Here is a 27,362-nt window from a genome sequence, read left to right as displayed (position 1 = left end):
TTAATAATAAAAAAAAACAGTATCCTAGGACGAGAACAGTAACATTACAGGGATTTAGATCCTCTCCTGAATTTAGGAGGCCAAGCTTCCTGAGCAAAGCATAAGACCGTTGGATCCAAATTCAACGATTATAATTATTATAACATTTAGAGGATCCTCATATTTGTAACTATTAGATTAAAATCTAACGATCCGTGTGATTTACTCAGAAAACTTAACCTCTAAGTTCAGGAGGAGAGGATCCAAATCCACGTTACTGGACAAAAATGTCAGGAAGGACACAAAATCTTGTAGCCATGGATTATATATCTTATAAATATGAGTGCATAACTAGTCTCTTGGTCTTACGGTCGATACTTAAATTCCAAGCAACCACCGCAGAAACAAACAGACACACACGTCAACTAGTCCACTATACTTCACATCTACTTCAGAACCACATCTAGTCCACTGAGAGAAAACAGAGGGAGAGAACTTTCAACTTTGTTTCAATGGCGGCCAAGAACCACAGCGACCCAGAGAAGGGGCCTAACGGCACTAACGGCGCCGGCGACCATTACCCACATCAATCGGACGGTCACGAGCCATGCAAAATAGAAGAGGTGGCGCTGGTGGTGCCGGAGACCGACGACCCGACGATGCCGGTGATGACATTCAGGGCATGGTTCTTGGGACTGACTTCCTGCACTATCCTAATCTTCCTCAACACCTTCTTCACCTACCGCACGCAGCCGCTGGCGATCTCCGCCATTCTTATGCAGATTACTACTCTGCCCATCGGGAAGTTCATGGCCTCCGCCCTCCCCCGCCGCGAGCACAGCCTCCTTGGGTGGCGGTTCAGCCTCAACCCCGGGCCGTTCAACATAAAGGAGCATGTTATTATTACCATTTTTGCGAATTGTGGGATTTCTTACGGTGGGGGTGATGCCTACTCGATCGGCGCAATCACCATTATGAAGGCTTACTACAAGCAGAGCTTGAGCTTTATCCTTAGCCTCGTTCTCGTCCTCACCACTCAGGTTCCACCACCACTCGTCCCTTTTTCAGCTTTCATTCTTTATATTTTATTATCGCTTTCTGAATTTCATATTTGTCGGGTAGAGATTTTGGAAAATTATGATTTTACCATGCATAGATTATAGTCTAATGCCTACTTTTTGTTCATAAAGAATGGATAATAATTGGATCCACTTAATTGCATTCCACTCTCATCATCTTTGCTATTAACGTATTTTCACTTTATGAATTTTATAATCGAAATTGTTTATTTTTTTAACCATCATTTTAAAAATCGTCTCTATAAAAATCAAATCGTTTATAGTTGTATGCATGTTTCAAATATATTGCCCTTTAAATTTAGAAAAAGGTTCATTATTTGTAATTTGATATGAAAAGAAAAGAATCATGTTTGTGGGTAGATGCTAGAAAATCAAGAAGCCAAATTGTTGGGCTTGTTCTCCAATTCGAAGTGATTTTACTCTTTGAACTAATGTTTTTGTGAATAAATTTTAAATTCTGGGGTTTGGTGATCTGTTGCAGATAATTGGGTATGGATGGGCTGGGATTCTCAGGAGGTACTTGGTCGACCCGGTGGAAATGTGGTGGCCTTCCAACCTTGCTCAGGTTTCTCTGTTTAGGTAAAGACTTGGTTATTGTCATGCGTCGTATCTTAATCAATGTTCGTTCCCTTTGGTGGTTCTTGAGAATAAAAGCTCAAGATAAAAGTTGAATTCTTTGGTCCTCAGTGAACTAGGATAGCTAAACTGACTGGTGATAACTCAAAAGAACATAGTATTTCATTCCTCGATTCTTGGCCAACCAAATGGAGTGTAATAGTTTCAACAATTTCACCATTCCTTGTCCAAATTTGCTTTTTTCTTTTGTAAACGAATATGGTTTTGGATGAACAGGATTAGGAAAGAAAGTAGGTAAAACAAACTGCAGTCATATTCTAATTTCCCTTTTACATCTTTATGGTAAAGTGTTGTTGGTTTCCCTGCCAGTTTCCAATGAAATCATAAGCCATGTGTTGTTGCATGTTCAATGGTTGAGTTTCTTGGGAACAATGTTTCATCATGCTCTGTCTCTTGAAAGATTGGAATAATATTTGTCACAACGTATAACCGCTCCAATTGTAAAGTTATAATAATAAAGGTCCATTTTAGGATGAACGACTTTCTCAAATTGTGAATCTTGCTTTGATGGGGAATTTTCTTGTAGGAAAAGCAAAACTTTTGCTGTAAAAGTAATCCTTCAATGGGCATAAAGTATAGAATTTGAATGTGTGTCTGTTGTTACTGGTTTGGTGCTATGCTTTTGTTCACATCAATGACTTTGTTGCTGTTTCTGTTTTGCTGTTGTTGTAACTTGTCCACAGAGCACTCCACGAAAAAGACCATAAAGCGAAAGGCCTTACCCGGATGCAGTTTTTCCTTATTGCCTTGACAGCAAGCTTTCTTTACTATGCACTCCCTGGCTATCTTTTCCCCATCTTGACGTTCTTCTCATGGGTCTGCTGGGCTTGGCCACACAGTATCACAGCTCAGCAGATTGGCTCAGGTTACTATGGACTTGGTGTTGGTGCCTTCACCCTCGATTGGGCTGGGATTTCTGCTTATCACGGCAGCCCCCTCGTCACGCCATGGACTTCCATTCTCAATGTTGGGGTTGGATTTGTCATCTTCATCTACATCGTTATGCCTCTTTGTTACTGGAAGTTTAACACTTTCGATGCTCAGAAGTTCCCTATATTTTCCAGCAAGCTCTTCAATTCTACTGGGCATAAATATGACACTACCAAGATCTTAACACCCCAGTTTGATCTTAATATTGATGCCTATAATAGTTATGGCAAGCTTTATCTTAGCCCCCTTTTCGCTTTGTCCATTGGATCAGGATTTGCAAGATTTAGTGCAACCCTTGTTCATGTGGCACTGTTTCACGGAAGGTACTTTCAATTCTTAAATGCCATAGCTTCTCTTAGTCTCTACATATTGTTAGATCTGCATAGCACGCTAGATAGATATATTGATTTAACTGACAAAGTGATCCTTTATTCCTTTTCCTAGTGCTATTTTGAAGCAAAGCAAATCAGCAATGAAGAATGCGAAAATGGATATCCATGAGAAATTGATGAAAAATTACAAACAAGTGCCTGAGTGGTGGTTCCTTGTTTTGTTAGCGGTGAGCATCATCCTGTCCTTGGTGATGTCTTTTGTGTGGAAAGAAACTGTGCAGCTGCCATGGTGGGGTTTGCTGTTTGCCTTTGTCTTGTCTTTTATCGTGACCCTCCCTGTTGGAGTCATTCAAGCTACCACTAACCAAGTAATCTTTCGATTTCTTGAATTTCAACCACCTTTGTTCTTGCATGTACTAACAAGCTGTGAAATATCATTCTAAACTTCGAATCATTTGTGTGACTTCTGTGTAGCAACCTGGATTTGATATCATAGCACAATTCATGATTGGGTATGTTCTACCAGGAAAACCAATTGCAAACTTGCTTTTCAAAATTTATGGACGAATCAGCACTGTCCACGCTCTTTCTTTCCTGTCTGACCTCAAACTTGGGCACTATATGAAGATTCCACCTCGGTGCATGTACACTGCTCAGGTATTTGATTCAGCACAGAAAATTGTGCTTAACCTTTCTGTTCTTGTTAAAGGTGGTTATTCACCTTATTAAACTGACATTTAATGATGTTTGTTCCCAGCTGGTGGGAACTCTAGTTTCCGGTATTGTGAACCTCGCAGTTGCATGGTGGATGCTGGAAAGCATCGAGAACATATGCGATGTTGAATCCCAAAATCCAAACAGCCCGTGGACTTGTCCTAAATACAGAGTCACCTTTGATGCTTCTGTTATATGGGGTCTGATTGGACCAAGGCGACTATTTGGACCCGGAGGATTGTATAGGAACTTGGTGTGGCTATTCCTTGTTGGAGCTTTCTTGCCGGTTCCAATCTGGGTAATGAGCAAAATCTTCCCAGACAAGAAATGGATTCCCTTGATCAACATGCCGGTCATCCTTTATGGCTTTGCGGGGATGCCGCCTGCAACTCCCACTAACATAGCAAGCTGGCTTATCACTGGAGGTATCTTCAACTACTTTGTGTTCAAATACCACAAGCGCTGGTGGCAGAAATACAACTATGTCCTGTCTGCAGCGTTGGATGCTGGTACAGCTTTCATGGGCGTCCTCCTCTTCTTCGCCTTGCAGAATCCAAAGCACGAATTGAAATGGTGGGGGACTGAACTCGATCATTGTCCTCTAGCGACATGCCCCATTGCACCAGGTATTCATGTCGACGGATGTCCAGTTTTTTAAATAGCCAAAAAATAGTGGACACCAAGACATATATTTGAAGGATCAAACCTATGAGGAGGACGGATCTCGTCGTAGTTGTGGAGGAAGAGGAGATTGTACGTACACTCTTAGCAGCTGTGGATTTCAGGGTTTGGGAGTTGGTTCTAGTTTTTATTGCTCTCTAGAATAACTAGAAATGTATCATTCAGATGAAATGTATGGGTGTTATTGTTAATTACATAAGAATCAATTTAATCTGAATGAATGGGTAATACATATGTTTCTGTGCACTTTTAGCCAAAGGTAAATAAGTCCAACCGCATGGGACAGACTCAATGCACCTTCGAAGTTTATCGGGTACATGTAAGTCTTTCTCCAATCGAGTAATAGAAGTAGTGTGATATTTCTAAGACATTGTATGGGAATGGATGTTAACTTGCAAATGAATTAGACACAAAGAAAACTTATCCCTTCCACCTTGGTAGGTTTGGAAGGGAGAAGTTTTCTTCCTTTTCGATCCATCTTGTACCTTCGATCCGTTTCTAAGTTCAATACGTATTGAATTTAGTAAATTATCCACTTCAGTCTAACACAAGCCACCAAAGGGTAATTAAATCTTCCAAAATACGTACTTTTTTTAAGGCAAATATTATACGAGAGAGAGAGAGAGAGAGAGAGAGAGAGAGAGAGAGAGAGAGAGAGAGAGAGAGAGAGAGAGAGAGGGTGGAAGTAGAAAATTTGAAGAGAATGCAGATAGGGTGATAAGGGTAGTCAAAAAAATTCATTCTTTCACCCTTTTTCTTGTACAACTGAAGAGAAACAAACAGCCAATAAGCGCGAGTGAAAGAATTAAGTATGCAAAAGAAGATGGATCAATGGTCATTAAGCAATGGAATTGTGTGAAAATACAAATCCTTCCTCAACATAACCGATGCCACGAAAATGGCATTTGACTTTGAAATTCATATAAAGCTAACTACATAATGGGATCCGTGGAGTCCAGGCAGACACTTAGTGTATGTTTTTTTTCTCTTTTATCTCTGCAAGGACTTGTAGAGAACCACCGTAACATACTTCGCTATAAACCTCTCTGTTGTCCCGAGTGCCACCACAGATGGTCCACTCTTCCCTCTCTGCATGTAAAGATGATTGAGTACCACATGTTGAGGTCTTGACAAAGGAGGCGGCATCTCCATGTAAGATGAAGGTGCATTCAACAGTGTCATTTGTAGGTGTGGAGGAACCGATGGGGGCTCCTTCGCAAAATCTTCAGATCCAAGCTGCAGGTTGTTGTAACTTGAGTCCGGTGACTGGGGAGGTTCAAAGCCGGAAATGCTTCCGATGTCTTCTGGAACATAATCCTGCAGAAGAACCAACAATATCAAATAGCTTACAGAACTTGCGCATCCAAGCCCAGTTTTCAAACAATTTCAACACTAATACTTAAAACTATAGGTCAAGACCCAGGCAACCAATAAATGAGAAAATACGAGTGCATTCTGTTTACATCTGTCATGCCACTATAGAGATTTAGAACTGATGGCAGTAATTTAGAAAATATAAAAGAAAAGGGTAACACAACATATTGATTAAAAATCCTCATAAAAATGTGCAATTTCAAAAATCACACACACACACACATAATGAACAAGTGCTAAATTACATCAACTGAATGTCATTTCGTCTCGCGCTCTTCGCCAACATTTAAACAATAACAAAATTATCATTTCAAGCACTTTTTTTTAATCACGGCATATAAATTTCTCATCATCTCCAAGTTTGACTAAAAGTAGAGCGGTGCAACAGAAAGAATTTTTAATCGGCTGTAATTTGATCCTTCTCTTATTAGTCCTGTAGACGAAAGCTATAACTACCAACTGACACGCCCTCCCAATGTCCCGAGGACATCAGGATCCCCAATCTTGATGTCCTCGGGACATCAGGATGGGGGCGTGTCACCTACTCTCTATGTAATATCCAAACCAACACATGAAAGAAAGGGATAATTACAGCTCACTGGAAAAGACAAAGATTACCATGAACAGGACCATATGAAATATCATTTTTTCTTTTGACAGAGACCTAGTCTTCCCCATCTCGAGTAGAGTTGAAAATAAGTTTCAGGAGGTTTTAACAATTTGGTAGGAGTTATACAAGATAATGGAAATCCCTGGTGTTTGTCTTGTATCAATGTGTTTCAAGTTAGAGGCCAACCCCAAGTCCAACCTGATCTACTTAATTGGGCTCAACGTGATTTTCCTCTTTTGCAGACAGCTTTGTACGGGCTTAAAAACAGAAATTTGGATAGAGAGCTTTAGGAACAGAAAGTAGATACACAAGGGTGGCGAAAAAGCAGTCTACTTAAAAGGTAAACATGAATTTAACAGCTAAGCTATGTTGAAGGTATTAATTATTGAGGCTTTCAAAGCACATATATAACAACACAAATTGTTACTGAAGAATTTAGACTCTAATGACGTGAAACTTGAATGGAACATATAAAAGGAAAGTTTATATGTATGGACTATGGACTATGGTATATGATATATCGGTTGTATGAATATGAGAAATATCGTCAACACAATATAACTGATATTCCCTAGTCCATACAGCCTAATATCATCATTGAATAGTTAAAGGAAATCAAAATCCTGAAAAGTAGGATTTGAATAAACAGAATTAAGTTGAGACTGGAAAAAAAAAACATAAATAGATTAAGCTAAAAAAGGGGTACTTAAATGCTTTAACAAATTCGTATGAATACAGTTTCTGAATGATGATATTACAATAAACATCAAGCAATCCCTAACTCTGAAATGAGCTTTTCCCTGCTAAAAATTAGAGGACATTTCAAAAAAAGGTTATACTCATTATTCCCTTATTCAATCCTACAAGAAGGTTATGCTACTTATAAGATCTGACTAGGAGTTTCCTTTATCTGGTTTAGATTATGAACAGTTATAGGCGATTATAATGGGGTTGTTACACTCATCCAAAACACGTATCAACCTAAGAAGAGATGACAACCATTACCTGCAAGTCCAAAAGGTTGTAAGAATTGCCAGCATCATCTTGGGCCAAGGGCAAGTCAGGGGAACACCTCCACTGCCCATCAACAATAAACCTATATTGGTAAACACCGGATGGCAGTACTTTCATAATAGTGAAGTCCTTCCCTGATCTCTGTAAAGCCCATCTGCAAACCAAGATAGAATAAAGAACTCAAGTAAGAGTTCACATAGTGCAAAAACTATATTCACAATCTAAAGCACTTATTATTCTTTCTATTATTTTCGAAAACCTTGTCTTCCAATTATCCCATGATCCCTCCACAGCTACATCCTTCCCACCATAGCTCCATGTAATCATAGTCGGAATTCCTTGCTCACAGCACATGTCTTCAAACCCCGACGTTTGCATCCACGAGTTGTTTGGGATTTGTATCTCATCTGGTCTTTGTAAGGGAACCACAGGGACCTGGAAAAAGAATAATAATAATAATAATAATTGAACAAGAGGAAAAATATTATGGATCGCCGTAGATCAAATACATCAGTGTGAGTAACAGGCAAGGGTACAAGTAAGATAAACATATTTCAGGGCATTGACTGCGTATATACTGGAGCAGAAGCAGATTACCAATGGTATTTCTAAAGGATCTTAGCATTAAAAACTTTTAGTGTTAGTATCTGGTAGTGCACCAAGAGACAGATTCATGTAAAACGGATATTCCAATTCAGAATTGGAGGAGGAAGGATGTTGGTATCAAAATTATTACTTGGTTCGCGCAATCAGTTCCCCAACGATTAACCACTCATGTTTCAGTTTCTGCTACAACAATGATCCAAAATACAGACTTGTCACAAAGAAACAAGAAATTGTATGATTTGGGCCGCCTCTTAGCAAGTTATCAATAAAAAGGAATGAAGAATTGGACAGCTTAATTCACAGAGCCAGTTCTAAGCTGAATCACAAAAGCCCCCAATTCTAGGAAAAAAAGCAATTCGATGGCAGTTGGGTAAAATTGAATCTCGGTGGAAAAATTAAGAAAAGCAAAAACCTTGAAAACAAGTAAGATGAGGAGAGAAAAAGGAACTGACTTGGGGAGTGAACATCAAAGGGGAGTGAGTGGCCCTAGGGCTATGAGGAGGTGATTGACCCATCAACTCAGCGGAGCCATGAACAAGACGGCCGCCGTGGGCAGGGCCCTCCTGCAAGATGCCGGCGGCACCGCTGTCTTCCTCGGCCGCAGAGGGGCTTCCACCACCATCTTCTCTCCCATTCACATTCCCCATCACAATTGCTTGGATATGACCTCTGCTAGCAACAAGCACCAAGCACCAAGCACCAAGCCAAGAAAATAAAACTACAGATGCATAATAAATACCCACTTTGCAGAATTGGAATCCAATCTCATACGATGCAACCTTAAATCCCACAAAGCTCACGAATTTAGATTGATCGGGCGTCAAAACGAAAAGAAAGAGCCCAGCAAAGAGAACCCCCCCGTTTAATATAAATAGAGAGAGAGAGAGAGAGAGAGAAAGAGAGAGAGCAAAAGAGAGATTATTAGATTAAGAAGAGGGAGCATTAAGCAACAACAAACACAAAGGAAAAAGGTGGGGGCGGGTAGGGGGTAGGGGGTAGGGGGTAGGAGGTAGGGGTAGGGGTAGGGGCAGGGGGGCAGAATCGGCAGATGGAAAGAATAAAAGTGAAAAAAGGGAGGGGAATGGAGGATGGAGGACGGAGGGTAAGTAGTAAATAGTAAATTAATTGATGGGTGAGTAATAATCGCAATCGTAATAATGATATTAAAGAAAGAATAATAATGGATGGAGAAAGAAGAAGTAATAATCTCCGATGAGTTTGGAAGATGGAAATGGAATGGTAGCCCAATGCCCAATCATTTTGTTGGTTTGATGGGGAAATGCCCTTGCTCCTCACGTCATCACATTTTGACAGAGTCCTTCTTTTCCCTTTTATCCAACCCTTTCTCTGCCTCCCACTACTCACTCCCCCAAGACACTTCATTTTGTGGTTTCTTCCCTTTTGGGTTTGGGGAATGGACTTTTCCCATTGGAGTAATTACTAATGCATATATTATGTAGGCAATTATATGGTTGCTCAAAAGTAAAAAAAGAGAATGCACAAACGTGAATAAGGTCAGTTGATTAGGATAACATAATCATACATTTCTACTTAAGTTGGAATTCCGTAGATTAGAATAATTTCGAGTTGCCTTGTGAAAATAAAAGAAGAAATATAGTTTTGTTTCTTAGCAAAAAGGGAATAAAGGTGAGAGTGCGTGTTGGGTTGGGTCGGGCCTTTTGATATTAGATTAACTAGGTTCCAAAAGGGCATACAGGATTGGTCCAATCACCCTCACGCACTCATTGGCCGGCAGACCTATCTCATCGTCCCCTATATTTTCAGACAAAAGGCCTCTACCCCGTAAAGCGATATGAAAAACGGGAAAAGCGGCGAGAGCTTTAATTCGAGAATTTGTTTTTCAGTGCGGCATTTAATCAAACAGATAGCGAACTACAGCGGCAGCCTCGTGAGTGACCAACCTCTGCTTTGTTTCATCGTATGATCTAAATCCTTTGCTGCTGTTGGGTTTTTTTTTTTTTTGTCAACACCTACAGATGGTGTCGTTTTCTGTTTTCTTTGATAAAATTCCTTGATAAAGAAGCCGTCTTAATTTTTTTTTTCTTTGATAAAATTCCTTGCTTTGTCTTATAAAATATGATATTTATCTTCCGAAGCATTTACACACATGATATCTGTCGCCACACTTTTCCTATAAAGGTATATACTTTATATCTGATAAGTACGATGTGTACAGAGCCTTGCATATCAATGCTGTGACTGAAGCGCCATCCAGGATCCCTGTCTAATATGCAATGGATCTGTACGATCATATCTTATTGTTGTTGCTTGCTTCCTCAACGCATGCTTGTGAAGGTTTAGAGGTCAAATGCTGGAACCTTATCCTGCCGGCAGTGTAGGTTCGGATGCCATTACCAACGGACGATAGTTTGAGTCCTTTGTGCCTCCTGACGGAAGCGGGTCGGCATTGTGCATTCTTTGGTATTCCAAGTACTCGAACACAACACGTTTTGTCCAAGTTGGGAATTGCATGTAGATTGGAAGGAAGATCGATCATGAAATCCCCAAATTCGTCTGTGACGCCTTGTGCCAAACTGGATTTTCTTCTCCCACTGACACGGCAATTGACGGACACCAAAGCACCTGCAGATTTTGACCAAATAAAAACAGATGGTGAATATACACATCGATTGATTGAACAATGGTTTTGTAGTTAATTGGAAATTAATATTATGATTAATTGAATTTGTAAATTAAATGATCATAACATGACTTAATTATATATATGATTCTGTCTTATTGGGCCAAATATATCGCTAGCTCATTTTTTTTTTCCCTTTGAATGTTATTTTCGATGAAATTATTTCGACGAATTAATTAAAAAAAAAACACCACAAAATATGTAAAACGGTGTTTTTGCTTTTCATCCAAGTCAAATAAAGTGTAGCTTAATTAGCAGTATAAAGTCGATCGTGAATTGCTTTCTGTAAGGTGCAATGATCCATAGTTAATGGATGATAATACTAATACCGGTCTGCCTTGAACCCCATTTAATATGTCCAAATCAATTAGGAGAAGTTGATTTTCGCTGGTCCAACGTGAACATCAAAATGTCAGGTGATTGCTTTAAGGAGCAGTTATTCACAAAGACACAGAATATGTGTCTTCATAAAATATTCATAAAAAATAACGAAGGTGGTGGCTAAGAGTATATCATGTTTGATATATGAAGAAGAACAACTCCTTGGAGCTGGAGGAGACCACTTAATTCAAGTTTTAGTTTCATAACCCTAAAATTCAAACTTATAAACTTATAAATTATTGGCACGCTGAGCATGGATTCCTCAGCTTTTATATAATCTAAGATTATGATAAGGATACATCTAAGAGGAAAAATTAAAGGAAGAAAGACGAAAATGGAGTAGTGGTTTTATATTGTTGAAGTAGGTAGTCTAAATTGTTGCTATATGTATATAGTTGGTTATACTGCGTAAATGAAGTTTATCAATGATGAAATTACATGACAAATAATTAAAGGTATAAAGTTTGCCACAGAATGGATGAGACATAAACAACAACAACTCAACAAGCGAACGCGTACACAACTAATTGCATGATGTAGGAGATTACTCTATAAATGCCGTAAACATATATATGCAGATTCGTATGTAGATATATCAGGATTGTTGAGCATTCAAGTATATAAATTAAACTACACACCTGATAGAGGCCATGCATGAAGATGAAGCTGATCACGATCAGTTTGATCAGGATGCAAAATATTCAAATTATTATGATTAATACAAGCCTCCTCGCAATGGACGGAGCCTGTAATAAGGACGGTGGAAAGCTTTTCTTCTCCATATCCAGCAACCTGCATCATATCTTCTTGGCTGGACATCAGCTGCTCTAACGGGTTATTATTCATTTCATCCTGTTGTACTTGTGCCACTCCTCCTCCCCTTCCTCCTCCTCCTTGTCCTCCGTGATCATCAATAATATCCGCCATCGCCATTGAAATCGATCTTGTGACGAGGCTGCTGCCGATGATTAATAAGTTGAATAAAATGATGCAGCTCATCTTCAGAAGCTTGTTGGAGGCGCAAATATTGTAGTAGCTCATCTTCTTTGTGTTACCTCTACGTGAGTTGATCATCAGTACTCCTCCTTTGGTTTTGGTTTTGGTTTTATAGTAAGCTAATGCCCTCGCGATGGTCCCATTTAAATTCCACATAATACCCTCAATCACTGGTTAATATTACGTACCTTCGCAGTCCTTGTCTCCCACCTACATCGTGATAGAGTTACCCTTTTGCCCTTTAAATATATAGATGGATCTCTATGCATGCGCAGTGCGTATTGCATAAACCTCGTGGTCGTGGACATACCAACACCCAAAAAGGTTGTGGTTTTTGGTCATTTGATTAATGAAGTTACTGCCAACTAAACAGAACAAAAGGTTATTCAAAACAAGACGAAATGGAGGGTATATCTGTCTTAACGACCTTTAAAAGGCAGAAGAAGTAGGAGAGGTGGAGGGGAAGTTAATTTGTTGGTTGGTAGCCTACTCTTGTCTTCTACGTATTCTTTTGTTAATCAGATTTTAAGCGCAAAACACAAGCCGTTTACCAAGATTAAATTAATTAATTAATTAATGACGCACACACGTACGTCTCGATCGGCAGTTATACATATTGGATAGGTTTGATCCAAAACATGAACAAATATAATTTAACCTGAAAAGGATCAAAAGGTTGGAGAACTTTAGCCTCAGTTTAATCGATCGGTGAATCCTAAACCCAATGCATAAACTTGTATTCGTTTAGCAAAGAAAGAAGAAGTTTCTGTTTGGATGGGTGAACTGACCATTACACTTACTTTGCAACCCTGCATTGTGTTATTGTTCTGTGTATATACTATAGCTACATTAGTTTCGCACTCACATATTGCACTCATGAAAATAGCTAGCATTGAGACATGCACGTTGATATTATATATAACATTAATATTCTTAGAATATTGTTGGGGAAAATTGTTAACTGAAATTGTCAGTTGCTTGTTATCGTTGAACAACCTTCCCAAGCAGCCACACACACACACACACCAAATTTCCAAAAAATGAAAGTGATTTCTCATATTCAGTGAAAGAAAGTAACCTAGAGATTAGAAAATGAAGCAAAGCTTAAGAATACAACGTATTTATTTGTAATTCATGTATTACCTCTTGATGTTGATGATGCTGATGTAATTAACATCAAGATTGCCTAAGTTCTAAAATATTAATTTAGATGCGTTTTGGAAATTAACATTTTTGTTCCTAACTCAAAATATATTCCTAAAACTTGGAACACAACTAAATTTGTATTTTTTTCCTTTCAAAATATGTAAATATTATGGCATCTGAACAATTCTTGAAAGTGACCCCTTAATTGTTGCAAGTTGCACGAAATTTATGAATAAAAATGTCTTTGTCATGAATTGCATTTCTTGCATCACTTTAGTCGTGCTTATTGTTACTTTAGATCATTTGTTTTCCTTTGCAGGTTTTAAACAAATATAAAAGGTCTTGCACCCGCAAATTATTATATAGATTATAATTATTATTTTTTGAGAAATAACGTCTCAAAAATCTAATTATACACTACAATTTTTTTATATTTAATGCATAATTAACTTTTTAAAATGTCGAAAATGTCAAAACTTAATAATACAATATTTAAATGTGAAAATGGCGCCAAACAACCATTAAGCAGCTTCATTTTGCTTGTTGAGTCAGACATATAAACTTGGAAGTGACAGCGCATCCCATTATTTTGTTGATGTTTAACCAAATTAATGTGCAATTTGGGCTGCGATGGTTATGATGGTTAACCAAAATAAGAATTGTGATTAGGACATAAATTATGAATAAGACATGAACATGATGCTCCACTTTGTTTTACCATTTAATTTATACCTTTAAAATTTAAAACTGTCTCCTCAAAGAAATAAATCATACGTTTAATACTGATATAGATCGTGATTAGCACAAATGAAAAGAAAAATATCAGATAAATAAATGCATGCAGTGTGCATATCCTTAATTAGTGCTTTGGGTCTGGAGAAGTGTTACTTGTGGCTCTAGCTATATAACTTAATGGGCTTATTAGTAGGCCCTGAACCTATTGGATCAGGTAACTAATTCGGGTAGAGAATCTTGATAATTGGATGCATGTAAGCAGGGGATCCATGACTGAGGATAGATCTTCTTTGTGAGGATTCTTAAAGATTCTTTAATCGTGTTTGTTTATTGTGCATCATACAATCAGTTTTTGTTAGGTGCTATTTATATTCAATTTTAAATAAAATAATTTAAAATAATTTCTAACCACACGATATACAATAAACAGACATTATTAAAGAATCTTAAAATCCTCACAAAAAAGATCTGGAAATAATTTTCATTCGGGATCCATGATCATCAATTCATCATATTGTGCATATTACGTAGTGGAGTGGGGGTCCCTTGTCCTACTACTTGCATTTGCATGATGAAATATATAACTCACTTTAACACTACCGGATCGTAAAAAAATTAACACTCCGACTCTTTGAAGCTTTGTAAAGTGGAAGTGTGGAACCAATCTTTAAACACCAACAATTAACAAATAAAATTTAGAGTGATTACATATGTTGATTAATGACATGTCCAAAGGCACACCTTCCCATTCAAAAATTGCATGTGGATCATCAGAGCCGTCTGAAGTGGACAATAAAGTACAATAGTGTCATCTGATCTTATTTTTATTGGAAAGGAATCTCCTTTGAATCTTTTTCTTATAATTCATAAAGTTCGGTAATTCAGATTATTGAAATTTGATTCAATAACTATAAATACAGAGAACTACTTTAAAATTTATAATAACTTTAATCATTAAATATATTAGAATAAAGAAATCCGGAGATGACGATTTTTCATTTTTATTGGCCACTAATGCATGGTTGGTCCCACGCAACGAAATGAATTGGAAAGTCTTTCAAACATGACGCAAAAAAAGTCTCTAAGCCTAAAGTTGATGTATAAGAATAGGAATCTCTTTAGATCTTTTTCATCGAATTCAGTCATTTGGATTATTGAAATTTGATCCAACGGTTACAAATAAGAAACTTCTTTAAAAATTATAATAACTTTAACCGTTAAATTAAATTTCAATGATTCTGATAAGTGAAGTTGGTGAACTTGATAGAAAGGATCCGGAGAGGATCTCTTTCCAATGTACAATGCCCAACACAATTGAAATTGATGATGGAAAGAGGTGGTGGAATAAGGCTTTATGCTATAACCAACTTTAGTTTGTTTTTATTTTGATTTGCGTGTCTCGTCTCTAATATTGGAATGCAGTAATCAAGTCGGATGAGGATAAGTACCGTCCCACAAGACCTATGTAAAACAAATAATGTTATTTATACCATATATTTATCTCATATTTTTATACTATTTTAGGTGACATTGAACAGTTATACCATTTGAAAAAAATTGTAAAACCCAAGAAAATGAAAGAAAAAAACTCCTCGTATACCACAATCATCATTTAATTAACCAGTTGTTATTAATTATTAATTTATTAAATAATGAACTAAATTTAAAAATCTGATTAATTCAAATAATGTGGCTATCTATATCAAATGCCACCTAAAATGATATGAAAATGTGGTACAAAAACATGGTATGAATAATATTACTCAGATAAAACAATTGTTACAGGGGTGAGACTTTTCTCCACTTCGATTATTACTTAACTGTAGCATCTTAAACCAATAATTACAAATAAGGCAACATTATATTATTACAGTCGCAACTCAAAGTTGTAGGATATCTCCTTCCCTGTGCTCTAGACGAGTGATGAGTCAAGATGCATCATCTATATATCAAGAATACGCGTGAGGTCCTGAGCACAGGCCAGGTGTCAAAATCTTATCGATAAACGAACGGCCCAAGACCATCCCACATGTCACAGACAAAGCATTATAATCTCCCACACCACAACATCTAACACCATACGAAGATAGCCAGTACCACTCCAGTCTGAAAGCGTAGTCCACCCTCTCCAAGGGGTAAGAGCAGCAAATTTAGCAAATTATATTTACCATCCTCCTTTGTCAATTCACTTTCATAATTTCTTAATAGCCTGATATCCTAATAGCTAGTCAAATTAAGAATAAAGATCGAGCACTTGTCTCTCGCTCTGCCCTCTCATAGGGCTCATACATAGCCAGTATATTGTCACGTAAGGAAAGTGAACATTATATATATATATATATATATATATATATATATATGGCTGACTCGGACAACGACTCTGGAGGAGGAGGAGGAGGAGGAACGACAGAACAGCAGAGAGAGCAGGACAGGTTTTTGCCGATTGCAAACGTGAGCAGGATCATGAAGAAAGGTCTGCCGGCCAACGCCAAGATTTCAAAGGACGCCAAAGAGACGGTGCAGGAGTGCGTCTCCGAGTTCATCAGCTTCATCACCGGAGAAGCCTCCGACAAGTGTCAGAGAGAGAAGAGGAAGACCATCAACGGCGAGGACCTGTTGTGGGCCATGACAACGCTGGGGTTCGAGGAGTACGTAGAGCCTCTCAAGGTTTACCTGCACAAGTTTAGAGAGGTGGAGGGTGAAAAGATGACTGGTAGTACCAATACTAGTGCTGGAACGGGAACTGGAATGTCCGCAGGGCATGGAAGGCACGCTGATCGATATCATCGCGATCATGAGAGAGAGCAGCGGTATGTGCATGGTCATGGTGCTGCACGCGATAGTATAAATGGAATGTATGGTGTGATGTCAACGCAGTCCACGACCATGATGATGATGGATCATCAACAACATCACCATCATGAAGGTCATTTGTATGGATCTGGTGGTAAACCCTCCACAGGGCATGGGAGACCAAGGTAGGGTTAATTAAGTATATATAATGTTAATTTGGATATATTTTCACAGCACTAATCGTGTTTTGTATGCAACGGACGCGCTTTCATAGGGGACCGATTAACACTTCGAACTGTTGCATACAAAACAGCCATAATTCATTGATATGAGAAGTTTGTCCAGTTTAGGGATACCTATAAACTGGATGATATTGGTATAACTGTACAGACATTCAGTTCGTTCGTTTTCCTTATTCTCTTGTTTCATTTGGAGGATGAAAAAGTAGGTGTGCTATTCACCGGTAAGAATAATGTTTTAATGGATCACATCACGATAGCCCGCAAATTCGTGACCATAATTCCAAGTTTGCAATGAGCCAATGACCACATTTCGTATATTCGAACGCCGTTATGTATTGTTGTTTTAAATAATCCAATTGTCCGGCCTATTAGCTCAGCTGGTTAGAGCGTTGTGCTGATAATGCGAAGGTCGCAGGTTCGAAACCTGCATGGGCCATCTTCTTATCAACCGGTTTTCTTTTTAACATTCATTTTAGCATGAATATGCGTGCCAGTTGTTTTTTATGTAATTTTTTTTATCCTCAACGGACAATGGCTAACACAAGTTTATCAATATAACCTTGACAAAGACTGGAGATAATTTGTTATTAAACCATGGTTCTTATTACATGGTGGTTGTTACACTGCATCAGTGTAGCGTATACTTCAGAAAGGCGAAAGGCATAAATTCGTCTACTAATTTTCTGGATTACAAAATAAATTCCCTTGCTCCGAAATTTCAAGGACCGATAGATGATCAAACTCCGCCGTCTCTCTTGGGCGCCTTACTAGTATTATTCAAGTACAAGTAGCTCGCCTTTTGGTCATAAAAACTTGATGCAAGTAGTGGAGAAAATCCTGAATACTGCCCATCCATCTTTGTTTTGCATATGTCATTGATGTATTTCAGAAGCTCGTTATTCTGGACAAACGGTTGGGCTGCATACTCATCAAATGGCATCCACTGCAAAGCCATATTACACCACACGACTGTCAATACAATTCAAGAGCTTCTATAGGTGCTGTATTTCTCCATTTTCTCTAATTCACAGCCAAGATGGATACAGCACATCAATTAAATTTACAACACCACCAGACTTGTACGGAGTCACGAACGTAGAAATGTTTATCGGTAAATATACTTTATTCACAGGGGAAATTGGGAAAGAAAATGACAAGGACTTGAAGAGGTATGCACAGTTTAGATTCGTCCTATCTATCTGTAAAAGGGAGTTAATCACTGTCAAGATGGAAATAAATTTATGTCTTATCCTCCCTTAACTAAAAATTACCTGGGCGGCTTCAATCTCATGTTCCTGCGTTTGGATATCAAAGGAAAGGGGTCGCATCATGCACACAAAAAATAAATCTGACTTCTCAAAGAATGACTTGTGGCTTTGCCTGCAAATTGTAACAGTAATGGTATGAATACTATAACTATTCCAAAGAGCTAGAGGAACTACAAAGTAAACATGCAAAACTAGCGATGAGAATCATATAATAAGCTCAAGATAAAAGGAGTAGATTAATCGTTCAATGTTCTTAACATAATTGAGCCTGGAATATTGAGATTTATTTAAACCCAATAACAGTCATGGTAGCATGGTGCCATGCCCTAATTTATAAAATAAGTTTGAACTTTGTAGTCATGTATTAGTTTCATAATCATAGAATAATGTCTTATACGATTGTAAATTATTCACCAAAACTACATATTTTTAGTTAAGTAACTTGCGAGTCCCTCAATCAGACTGGATTTGATGATTAAACATACACCAACACAGTTTCTCTGATGAAAACACGATAAGTACCTGAATGCTAGAACTTCTACAAACTCCGAGTCAATCTGAAACCACGGGAAACACAGAAGAATAAATTCGTATAGGAAGCCAATATTTACACTCATATGTAAGGAAGTGTAAATTCAATGTAAATACTGACTCCAGTTTCTTCTTTGACTTCTCTCACAGCAGCTACACAGATATCTTCTCCCTTCACAAGAGAATGTTTTATATATTGGTTAGACTTGAACCACACTCCATTGCTGTGACAATCAAAAACAAAACTTCCAGGAACGCAGACACACACCTCGTCTACAACTCCAGTAGGGAACTTCCACACACCTGTCCCCTGTAAAACCCCGCTCTTTTCTTGGACTGCTAGCACCTACCATCGAATGTTTACAAAACCCAAAAGTTCCAGCCATTAAAGCAGAGTCATGGAGAATAACAAATGTTGTGAAATGTTCCAAACATCCCATCGTCTCGGAAATAAAACAAATGGATCTCGCATAAAATCTTAAAGACTAGAGTAACTCAAACTTGGGGAGTTTTGAGAAGAAAAAAACTTGAAATTGACATGAGAGGGATAAAATGATAAATTGATAAAGGGGTTGGTACCATAGAATTGGGAATGTATGTATACCTGTCTGGTGTTAGGGTTGAGGACGAAAGCGCCAATTCCGACACGGTGGGTGGCATTGGAAGGAAGGGTGTGAGAGGATTGTGGAATCCAATACACGAGCATCAAATACTTAGGCTCTGCATGATGGTACCAGAATCCCTCCTGCAATTCCCAATCCGTTCCTGCCCAACATCTATTAACTACTAGTTGTACTTTTACACACACGTATATGTATGTAATGTAAGGAACACCACCTTCATTAATTAAATAATCAATTAATCAAATATTGAGCATGAATAAATCACAGAAGTTAGAATGGGAGATTGACCTTGACCGCAACTTCAACAAGATTGACTCGTTCTATAGGCAACTTGATCCAAACACCCTTTTTCCCCTGCACCCAACAATCAATCAGAACTATAGTTATAAATCGTTCAACTGGATATATGAGAAATTGAAATTCGTGGTAAAATTAATTAATTACCTGAAGCTTCCAGTGGGCAATAGAGGAGGTAAGCAATGAAAGGAAGGTGGCAGGATCCATGGGATCATTGTCGTTGATGTGGACGATGACACCTCCGTAATGGTCATGCATACCACTTAGAACAAGACTTTCTGAACTAGTTTCACCTTCAGCGGCCATTGATAATGTTGTTGTTCGATGTCTACGACGAAGCTGAGCCTCAGCCCTCGGCCCTCAACCAACACCAAACTCGAATAATGTTTTGAATGACTAAAATAGCCTTCTTATTTTCCTTCTCATTTATTTTCAATAAAATTAAATAAAAACGGAAGTAAAAAGAAAAAAAAAGGCAACACACATGGCTGTTGATTGTGAGCCTGTTTTAATTCCATTCCGGTAACAAATTTTCCTTCTATTTTGCCCCTTTGCCCCACTCCCAACTATGGAAAAATTTGGATACAATACAAACACGTATTCGGTACAAAATAGGCATCATTGTAAATACTCTAGACAATGCAGTTATTCATTTAACTAGGACTCTCTTCCCATGTTTTTATTGAATTTATCGGTATATTTTACAAATGATGAAATACAGAGAGTATAAAATCTTGCTTTCGTCGTGCAGTGCATAAGAGTGAACGACATGCTTCCCCCTAAATACCAGTTGGAATGTAGCTTCATGCTCGCAGGTAAAGATTGCAAATCATTGTACAAAGTAGTCAGATTTAAGTTTATAAGCTTACACATGGCTCCACCCAATTGATAGACAAGGACTTCATACAATTCATACCTGACGGTAACAACTTCCACAAACTCTGAGTCAATCTGAAACAACATAATTAATAACAAAAAAAAGTGAAATGAGAAATCGCATTAATAAGCTAATATGTACACTCACTAAATGGTAAGTCGGAAAACTAGTTACTCCGGTTTCTTCCTTCACTTCTCGGACAGCAGCTGCAAAGATATCTTCTCCCACCCAACGACTCCAGTGGGGAGCTTCCACACACCTGTCCCACGATATTGTCCACCCTTTTCTTGGACTACTAGCACCTATTGTTGAAATTTTATAAACCCAAAAGCTTTAGCCATGACAGGAGGATCATGAAAAACAATAAATGTAGTGACAGGTCTCAAGCATTATAAGTAACACGGCATTCTTCCGAAAATGGTTGACTGAAAATTGACATAAATGGATCTCACATAACTCTTTAGACATGATAAGCCAATTGTAGGAGTATGCAAGTCCAGAAAATTAATGTAGACATGAAAAATTCACTTATTCAGATGATTGTTCGATGGAAGGAACATAAACACACACACACACACACACACAAATGAAGCGAGCAAGATGGAAACTACAGATTTATAACTACATAAAGATAAAGAAGTTCCCTTACTTTGAGTAAATTAAATGAAAATGAAAGAAAGAAGCGCTATGTGAACATTTGAGATAAAAATGATAGTGGCGGCTGGGGCGTTAGAAATAGAAAATGCATATATCTCTCTGTTTTGATTGATGAGAAAGGCACCAATTCCGACACGGTGTGTTGCATTTGTGGGAAGAGTATGAGGGGACTGAGGAATCCAATACACGAGCATCAAATCATCAGGCTCTGCATGGTGGTACCAGAATCCTTCCTGCAATTCACTCCTCCCCAATATATCGTAAGTAATCTATACATATACAGAACAAATTTGAATTATCAACATTAGCAAGAAGAAAGAAAAGCATGAACAGAATAGGAGCTTGACCTTGACCGCAGCTTCAACAAGATTGACTCGCTCTATTGGCAATCTGATCCAAACACCCTTCTTTCCCTGTACAAATATTAGGCTTTCAGCAAAATAAAAAAGATAAGTACTTTAGTCTTTCTAATAAAAGTACTTATAACTGCAAAATTCTCTCCAATCGATCCAAGAAAGATTGGCGATGAAATTATGAAAGATTGAAGTAAATACCTGCAGCTTCCAATGCGCAATCGAAGAGGTAAGAGAGGATACGAAGGTAGCAGGATCCATGTGCTGAGTGATGTGGACGATCACACCTCCGTAATGGTCATTCACTGCACTAAGCACCTTCTTCACCTCCCCTCCACCACCACCACGACTTTCAGTTTTGGCAGCCATTGATGATGATCGGCAAGCAGAGAGCTCACCAAATGTTTGGTAGTTTTCTTACCATATTAGCAGGAGAGAGTCAGTGGCCATTGCTGACCAAAATTAAAAAAAGAAGAGAGGAATGGGCACACGCGTGGCATGTGAGATGATCACGCAGTAGGCACGTGACTCCACTGACAAAATTGATGACCTCCGTAAATTCAAGTTTTAAAAGGGCCTTTTACCTCTATTTTACTTTCCATTTACCAAAATTCATTGCGTTTTCACCCACCGCTCTCAAGTTGTCGGCCCAAAAACCCTCGCTCGCGCCGCTGTTATCTTTCCCTGGCTTTACCTCCTTTTTATTTTTTCTTTGGTTTTTAAATAAATATGTAAAAGAAATTGAATTTCTCATTTTTACCGTGGTCGTCCCCGGGGGCGTGAGGTTTATGGCAGAGTTAACCGGCGGGCGGCACTTACCGAACTCGGACGCCTTTGGAGAGCAGATATCCCCGTTCCCTGAGAGCACGTACGACCTTGTGTTCGAGAATCCGACGCCCGCGGTTCCCTCGCCGCCCCAGAAGCTGCGTCCTGTCAGGGGCGGTGGCGTCAGGTCTCCGATGGACAGCGGAGGAAAGCTGGAGGATGTTGGTCCGGCTAAAGTTGGGTCGGGAGACGAGCTGGAGGACGAGTCCAGGTCAGTCTTTGTTTTCTTTTAACTCCAATCCAAAGCTTGAATCTTTTTGTTAACCAAACAAATAAAGATTGTTTCTTTATCTTTTTATTTATTTTTATCATAATTGTGTGAGCAATGGGGTAATTGGATTAATGGATTATGGTCCGTTAAATTAATTTGATGTACTGCTGGTTTTTGTATACGGCATGTCGTGTTATATAAGCACATGATGATGGTTTGGTTTAGTGACTTACTCTCATCGATAAATAAGTGTATTGTTTTCCTAAACCCTGACCCATAAAATTAAAAGATAATTGGTGGTCTGCGTATTCCTACATATAATGGTTGGTTGGTCTTTAGATTGTGGAGTGTGGAAACTAGGAGACGTGGGATTGTGACTTGTTGGCCATTTGAAGGTTGATTAGTGTTTATTTATTTGTTTATTTTACTAATCATAATTTGAAGTTTGATCAGTCTCCTAAACAGTTAAAAAAAGACATTGCTTTTTTAACTAGTACCAGCTTAACAGAGTGTTGAAATGTATGTTGTTTTAATCAACCAAGTTAGCATTCCCTTACCATTTGAACTTTAACAGAGTGTTGTCCATTTTCGTTCAGTTCATCGGCGGATGATGATGATGATCGTGATAAGTGTTTGAAAGCACAAGGTGAAGAACCCATGAAACGGAAGAGAAAGACAAATGTGAGGACCGGAAACAGACTTGAAATTGAAAGGGTCGAGCTCTTTCTGGAAAGTCTGGTGAAGAAAGTGATGGAGCAGCAAGAGCAGATGCATAAGCAGTTGATAGAGGTGATAGAAAAGAATGAGAAAGAGAGATTAGCAAGAGAAGAAGCCTGGAAGCAGCAGGTGTTAGACAGACTGAAAAGGGATAAGGAGATAAGAGCCCAAGAGACATCTCGCAGCCTTGCGCTCATTTCCTTTATCCAGAATTATTTGGGCTCTGAAAATCAAGTCCCCCAACCATCACCATCACCATCACCAGTACCGGAACAAGCACCCGCACCAGCACCAGCACCAATACCATTATCGGTAGTACCTAATTATGATCTTCAACGGATGGAAGGAAATGGGAAGGCAGACAATGGCATGCAGAGAGACCTGATGTTGGTGAGTAGTGATGCAACGAATAGAAGATGGCCAGAAGCTGAAGTACAAGCCCTTATAACGCTGTGGGCTGCTTTCGAACACAAGTTTCACGTTGCAGGTAATCCAAAAGGACGCATATGGGAGGAGATATCTGTTAAGATGGGAGAAATGGGCTACGTCCGGTCCGGAAGGAAGTGCAGGGAGAAATGGGAAAACATCAACAAGTATTTCAGAAGGTGCATGGGACCAGACAGTAAGCGTTCGGCAAATGCCAAGCTTTGTCCATATTTTCATGAATTGGAGTTGCTCCACAAAAGCGGTCTCGTAAGTTTCGGGAATGGCTTTAACCGCACAAGCAACCAGAATGAGGCCAATATTGAAAAACAGGAGCAAAAGAGTGAAAAAAGGAGTGATGACGGTATTCAAACCCCTCCTGCTTTTGATAACGGGGATGGAAGTGAAGGCAAGTTTCAGAGAGAGAGAGAGAGAGGGATGAGTTGAGATGAATGCTGGGGCTCCCCTGCTCTGCTCTTTGATGGATGGCTAATATTATACGATTAGTGGTTTGATTGATGTTTGGGTCGGTCATTTTCTTCTTGAGAATTATCTTACATCTCTCTGGTGAAGGTTAATTTTGTTGTATCTTGATTGAACTTTTTATATGCTATTGAGTATTGACAATTAACTTTCTACTGCGACTGTCTGAAGGGCATGCATTTAGCAGAGGCGTGGTGTTTGCTTTGCTAATCGAAAGAGGGAGACGAACATAATGGCAGCCACCAAAATAGACCCAATTCCATATTTTCTTCAAATGTTAAATTATGATACCAACACTCGAATAGTGATGAATGTTGAGGAATGGTGGCGGTGATGCCATTTGCCATGCTGGTGTGTATGTAATGTGCATGATGTTTGTCCGTGTAGGGAAACAATACCATGCCCTGCCTGACCAGAGTGTAAAGGAAATCGTCGCCTTGCCGGCCGTGGGGTTAACAGTTAAGACGTACTCTTTCACGAAATTAAATTATTAAGTTCACTGTATATCTTTTCTTTAATAAATAAATCACATTATATATTTGAAGAACGGGTCTTGGACTGATGAACGTAAGCCCACAACTTTTTTACATTTGGGTCAAAAGAAAAAAATGAAAAGAAAGGCCCATCTAAGAATCACGTGATCCGGTTTCGACAGAGCGATCCGTCTCAAACGTTGGACCATTTTACCCAACTCTAAAAATAAATATATATAAATAAAATGAATACGCGGCGCTAGGATTGCCACGTGGGCTACGTTTTAAAGCAGTATAAAGGTCGACCCTTGCCAAGTAATAGCTGGTTCAAACTTGACTCGAGTCTTCTCCTCTTTCAAAAACTGTTGAGAGAGAGAGAGAGAGAGAGTGAGACTGAGAGAGTGTGAGAGTGAGGCAGATCAGGGCAGGAAAATAGAATGAAACGATCAGGAGGTTTCCATGGCTACCAAAGGACCGCGACCACCCCAAACACAACCTCTGCTTCTGGTAAAAACTATATATTCTTCCTTTTCCTAATATATAGTTTCCCTATTCCCTTCCCTACGTATTATTTCACATTTCCTACAATATATCTACACACACACACTCTTCTTTGACATATATGTGTGTGTGGCACTATTTTTATATATCTATTGCATTGCATGTCGTTAGATGTATATATCTTGGTTAGTTTATAGCCTGTCGTTTGTCTGTCTCTTAAATCTATCTATAGGTGTACACTCTTATAAGGAAACACATGCATTTGTGTAGATCTTGCACCAATTTGATGATCATTTATTTCACAAGTTAATTTTTAATTAGTTCTAATTCCATTTTCATACAGTTGAGAGGTTTCAGCTCTTTTTGTACTCATCCTTCGATATATCGCAGCTCCATTCTTGAAGATTTAATTATCATTTCATTCTGTTTTCAATTAATTGATCAGTGATCACACACAGACATCCTACCTGCTCCCTCTCTTCCAAAGTCGATCTATACATAGCTCTGTTCAGATTCCTCGATATCTTGATATATATGATCACGATCTGATAATTATGCATTGTGGTTTAGAGTATTTATGAATCCCAACTTTGAGAAAGAATGAACATTATATGTGCTTGTAATTAATTGAGTTATTTTTATTATTACCAATTAGTTTTACCATGAAAACTTAATTTTTTTCATTTGAAAAAGATATTGCTGATCTGTCCTCTTAGGCTCGTAGCTAGAGAAGAGAAGACAGTTTACAAGTGGCAACCATCTTACATGCAATCTGTTCTCCATACCGAACAAGTGGCCTCCATGCATGCATATACATATACGATCACACATCCCCCGGCCCCACTCCACTTCATTCTCCATCCGTCCGCCTTAGACTTCTTGTCTCTGCCTGTATTCCACAATATTATTCTAATTTCCCATGAGTTTTAATTATTCTTATATCGATTCAGGAAAGACAAAACCCTAGTTATATATAATACTGAAATACGTCATTCCTTCTCCTTAATTTGCCTTCCAAAAAGAAACGTACGTACCGCGGGAACTAAATAGTCAAATTTCTATAGGTTTTATTTGTTTTTAGACATTTTGTTTTTCATTTTCTGTCTGTACATTCATGGCCTTTTGTACAAATGAAAATAATATTAATGAACCAAAACAAACATAAACGTACTGCAAGTATTATCCATTTTCACGATCATTCGTACACTCATATCTTAATTGAGAGTCCATGCAGGGCTGAAACCATCAGATATCAACCTGAGGCAGGCTGAGATGAACCAATACAGCATGGGGATGGGGAGACAGACTACGGCCACCTCCAACGTTAACAATGTTTTCAACAACAACAACGTTAACCACCCCTCCAATGCCAATACCACTAATGGCACTGCCGATGATAACGAGTGCATGGTGCGAGAGCAAGACCGTTTTATGCCGATAGCCAATGTGATAAGAATCATGCGCAAGATCCTTCCCCCACATGCCAAGATCTCTGACGACGCCAAGGAAACCATCCAAGAGTGCGTCTCCGAGTACATCAGCTTCATCACTGGGGAGGCCAACGAGCGCTGCCAGCGTGAGCAGCGGAAGACCATCACTGCTGAAGACGTGCTGTGGGCCATGAGCAAGCTCGGCTTTGATGACTACATCGAGCCACTCACCCTCTACCTGCACCGCTACCGCGAGATGGAGGGCGAGCGTGGGTCCTCCACCACCTCTTTGATGAGAAGCGAGTCCTTGGCCAAGGGGGCGGGTACTAGTAGTGGTACCAGCAGCAGGTCAATGGATCACCACCAGTACTATGGCACCTCTATGGCGGCTGCTGCGGCTGCTTTTCATCATCAGCATGGCCATGGCCTTTTTGGTTACATGCAGCCGTCCGATGTGTCCGTCTCCAACAATAATGCGAATGCTGCAGCAGCATCTGGATCGTCCTCCCAGCTCCAGGGTGGTGGTTCTGCCGCAATGCCAAATGGTGATCACCATCAGCCACATGCAAATGGTGCAAATGGTCCAAGTGGTGGAGTGTGAATGCATGAAATGAAATCACCAAAGTGCTGACTGGTGAACTGAGAATAATGTAATGTTAGGTCGGTCCTGCGACGACAAGTAGTTCTGTAATAAAATTAAGGACGCTGAGGTTTTAGTCGTGTGCATTAATTGGGGTGTTTTTGCTTGAATCTTAATCGATGACCGCACTCCATCCGGCATTG

The 27,362-nt window shown here is 39.0% G+C and overlaps 8 protein-coding genes and 1 non-coding gene across 11 annotated transcripts; 5 read left to right on the top strand and 4 right to left on the bottom strand.

The window, feature by feature from the left end:
- Nucleotides 1-255: 255 nt before the first annotated feature.
- On the top strand, nt 256-4,597 carry OPT3 (oligopeptide transporter). Its single transcript, XM_068464453.2, has 6 exons — nt 256-1,019; nt 1,540-1,637; nt 2,378-2,947; nt 3,069-3,324; nt 3,431-3,613; nt 3,714-4,597. Exons 1-6 carry the CDS (start codon nt 492-494, stop codon nt 4,326-4,328), a joined length of 2,250 nt encoding a protein of 749 aa, XP_068320554.1. The 5' UTR covers nt 256-491; the 3' UTR covers nt 4,329-4,597.
- Nucleotides 4,598-5,163: 566 nt separating this feature from the next.
- On the bottom strand, nt 5,164-9,240 carry LOC137726574 (SNF1-related protein kinase regulatory subunit beta-2). The gene is made up of 4 exons (XM_068465508.2): nt 8,408-9,240; nt 7,609-7,784; nt 7,341-7,503; nt 5,164-5,668 (listed from the first exon to the last, which is right to left on the bottom strand). The coding sequence occupies exons 1-4, from the start codon at nt 8,600-8,602 to the stop codon at nt 5,342-5,344; spliced, it is 861 nt and encodes a 286-aa protein (XP_068321609.1). The 5' UTR covers nt 8,603-9,240; the 3' UTR covers nt 5,164-5,341.
- A 797-nt stretch (nt 9,241-10,037) lies between these two features.
- Nucleotides 10,038-12,096, bottom strand: LOC137723051 (uncharacterized). The gene is made up of 2 exons (XM_068462206.2): nt 11,637-12,096; nt 10,038-10,559 (listed from the first exon to the last, which is right to left on the bottom strand). Exons 1-2 carry the CDS (start codon nt 12,070-12,072, stop codon nt 10,225-10,227), a joined length of 771 nt encoding a protein of 256 aa, XP_068318307.2. The 5' UTR covers nt 12,073-12,096; the 3' UTR covers nt 10,038-10,224.
- Nucleotides 12,097-16,098: 4,002 nt separating this feature from the next.
- LOC137727067 (nuclear transcription factor Y subunit B-3) lies at nt 16,099-17,065 on the top strand. Its single transcript, XM_068466006.2, has one exon. It carries the CDS (start codon nt 16,234-16,236, stop codon nt 16,855-16,857), a length of 624 nt encoding a protein of 207 aa, XP_068322107.1. The 5' UTR covers nt 16,099-16,233; the 3' UTR covers nt 16,858-17,065.
- Nucleotides 17,066-17,272: 207 nt separating this feature from the next.
- On the top strand, nt 17,273-17,346 carry TRNAI-GAU (transfer RNA isoleucine (anticodon GAU)). The gene has a single exon. It is a non-coding gene; the product is annotated as a tRNA-Ile (tRNA).
- Nucleotides 17,347-17,455: 109 nt separating this feature from the next.
- Nucleotides 17,456-20,285, bottom strand: LOC137725643 (nudix hydrolase 2). Its single transcript, XM_068464397.2, has 8 exons — nt 19,777-20,285; nt 19,621-19,686; nt 19,314-19,454; nt 18,978-19,055; nt 18,831-18,881; nt 18,701-18,735; nt 18,182-18,290; nt 17,456-17,853 (listed from the first exon to the last, which is right to left on the bottom strand). The coding sequence occupies exons 1-8, from the start codon at nt 19,933-19,935 to the stop codon at nt 17,647-17,649; spliced, it is 846 nt and encodes a 281-aa protein (XP_068320498.1). The 5' UTR covers nt 19,936-20,285; the 3' UTR covers nt 17,456-17,646.
- LOC148696501 (nudix hydrolase 2-like) lies at nt 20,275-21,919 on the bottom strand. Of its 3 annotated transcripts, XM_088693515.1 has the most exons (4): nt 21,718-21,919; nt 21,511-21,576; nt 21,156-21,432; nt 20,736-20,765 (listed from the first exon to the last, which is right to left on the bottom strand). In XM_088693515.1, the coding sequence occupies exons 1-3, from the start codon at nt 21,883-21,885 to the stop codon at nt 21,166-21,168; spliced, it is 501 nt and encodes a 166-aa protein (XP_088549641.1). In that variant the 5' UTR covers nt 21,886-21,919; the 3' UTR covers nt 20,736-20,765; nt 21,156-21,165. The 3 variants fall into 3 exon arrangements, with proteins under 3 accessions (XP_088549640.1, XP_088549642.1, XP_088549641.1); XM_088693514.1 differs by having other exon boundaries at nt 20,275-21,432; XM_088693516.1 differs by having other exon boundaries at nt 20,275-21,396.
- Nucleotides 21,920-22,061: 142 nt separating this feature from the next.
- On the top strand, nt 22,062-24,330 carry LOC137725641 (uncharacterized). Its single transcript, XM_068464396.2, has 2 exons — nt 22,062-22,552; nt 23,149-24,330. Exons 1-2 carry the CDS (start codon nt 22,062-22,064, stop codon nt 24,137-24,139), a joined length of 1,482 nt encoding a protein of 493 aa, XP_068320497.1. The 3' UTR covers nt 24,140-24,330.
- A 642-nt stretch (nt 24,331-24,972) lies between these two features.
- On the top strand, nt 24,973-27,335 carry LOC137721762 (nuclear transcription factor Y subunit B-6). Its single transcript, XM_068460786.2, has 2 exons — nt 24,973-25,155; nt 26,384-27,335. Exons 1-2 carry the CDS (start codon nt 25,086-25,088, stop codon nt 27,178-27,180), a joined length of 867 nt encoding a protein of 288 aa, XP_068316887.1. The 5' UTR covers nt 24,973-25,085; the 3' UTR covers nt 27,181-27,335.
- The last annotated feature ends 27 nt before the right edge of the window (nt 27,336-27,362 follow it).

The sequence above is a fragment of the Pyrus communis genome, chromosome 5 (assembly GCF_041283825.1).
Source record: "Pyrus communis isolate YQ-2024b chromosome 5, ASM4128382v1, whole genome shotgun sequence".
NCBI classification, from domain to species: Eukaryota; Viridiplantae; Streptophyta; class Magnoliopsida; order Rosales; family Rosaceae; genus Pyrus; species Pyrus communis.
Note: the sequence above shows the minus strand (reverse complement) of the source record. Positions and strands in the feature narration are given on the sequence as shown.

Excerpts from the sequence above, each read along its gene's own strand:
- LOC137727067 (XM_068466006.2), top strand. The coding sequence starts at position 16,234 with ATGGCTGACTCGGACAACGACTCTGGAGGAGGAGGAGGAGGAGGAACG.
- LOC137725643 (XM_068464397.2), bottom strand. The coding sequence starts at position 19,935 with ATGGCCGCTGAAGGTGAAACTAGTTCAGAAAGTCTTGTTCTAAGTGGT. Across the intron at positions 19,455-19,620 it reads TTGTTGAAGTTGCGGTCAAG|GAGGGATTCTGGTACCATCA; the intron begins GTCAATCTCCCA and ends TGGGAATTGCAG. Across the intron at positions 19,056-19,313 it reads TCAACCCTAACACCAGACAG|GTGCTAGCAGTCCAAGAAAA; the intron begins GTATACATACAT and ends ATTCGATGGTAG.
- LOC148696501 (XM_088693514.1), bottom strand. The coding sequence starts at position 21,885 with ATGGCTGCCAAAACTGAAAGTCGTGGTGGTGGTGGAGGGGAGGTGAAG. Across the intron at positions 21,577-21,717 it reads TTGCGCATTGGAAGCTGCAG|GGAAAGAAGGGTGTTTGGAT; the intron begins GTATTTACTTCA and ends ATATTTGTACAG. Across the intron at positions 21,433-21,510 it reads TTGTTGAAGCTGCGGTCAAG|ATTACTTACGATATATTGGG; the intron begins GTCAAGCTCCTA and ends GTATATGTATAG.
- LOC137725641 (XM_068464396.2), top strand. The coding sequence starts at position 22,062 with ATGACCTCCGTAAATTCAAGTTTTAAAAGGGCCTTTTACCTCTATTTT. Across the intron at positions 22,553-23,148 it reads GAGCTGGAGGACGAGTCCAG|TTCATCGGCGGATGATGATG; the intron begins GTCAGTCTTTGT and ends ATTTTCGTTCAG.
- OPT3 (XM_068464453.2), top strand. The coding sequence starts at position 492 with ATGGCGGCCAAGAACCACAGCGACCCAGAGAAGGGGCCTAACGGCACT. Across the intron at positions 2,948-3,068 it reads GTGGCACTGTTTCACGGAAG|TGCTATTTTGAAGCAAAGCA; the intron begins GTACTTTCAATT and ends TCCTTTTCCTAG. Across the intron at positions 3,325-3,430 it reads TTCAAGCTACCACTAACCAA|CAACCTGGATTTGATATCAT; the intron begins GTAATCTTTCGA and ends ACTTCTGTGTAG.
- LOC137721762 (XM_068460786.2), top strand. The coding sequence starts at position 25,086 with ATGAAACGATCAGGAGGTTTCCATGGCTACCAAAGGACCGCGACCACC. Across the intron at positions 25,156-26,383 it reads AAACACAACCTCTGCTTCTG|GGCTGAAACCATCAGATATC; the intron begins GTAAAAACTATA and ends GAGTCCATGCAG.
- LOC137723051 (XM_068462206.2), bottom strand. The coding sequence starts at position 12,072 with ATGATCAACTCACGTAGAGGTAACACAAAGAAGATGAGCTACTACAAT. Across the intron at positions 10,560-11,636 it reads TCATGCATGGCCTCTATCAG|GTGCTTTGGTGTCCGTCAAT; the intron begins GTGTGTAGTTTA and ends CAAAATCTGCAG.
- LOC137726574 (XM_068465508.2), bottom strand. The coding sequence starts at position 8,602 with ATGGGGAATGTGAATGGGAGAGAAGATGGTGGTGGAAGCCCCTCTGCG. Across the intron at positions 7,785-8,407 it reads CTTTGATGTTCACTCCCCAA|GTCCCTGTGGTTCCCTTACA; the intron begins GTCAGTTCCTTT and ends TTCTTTTTCCAG. Across the intron at positions 7,504-7,608 it reads TGGGATAATTGGAAGACAAG|ATGGGCTTTACAGAGATCAG; the intron begins GTTTTCGAAAAT and ends CTTGGTTTGCAG.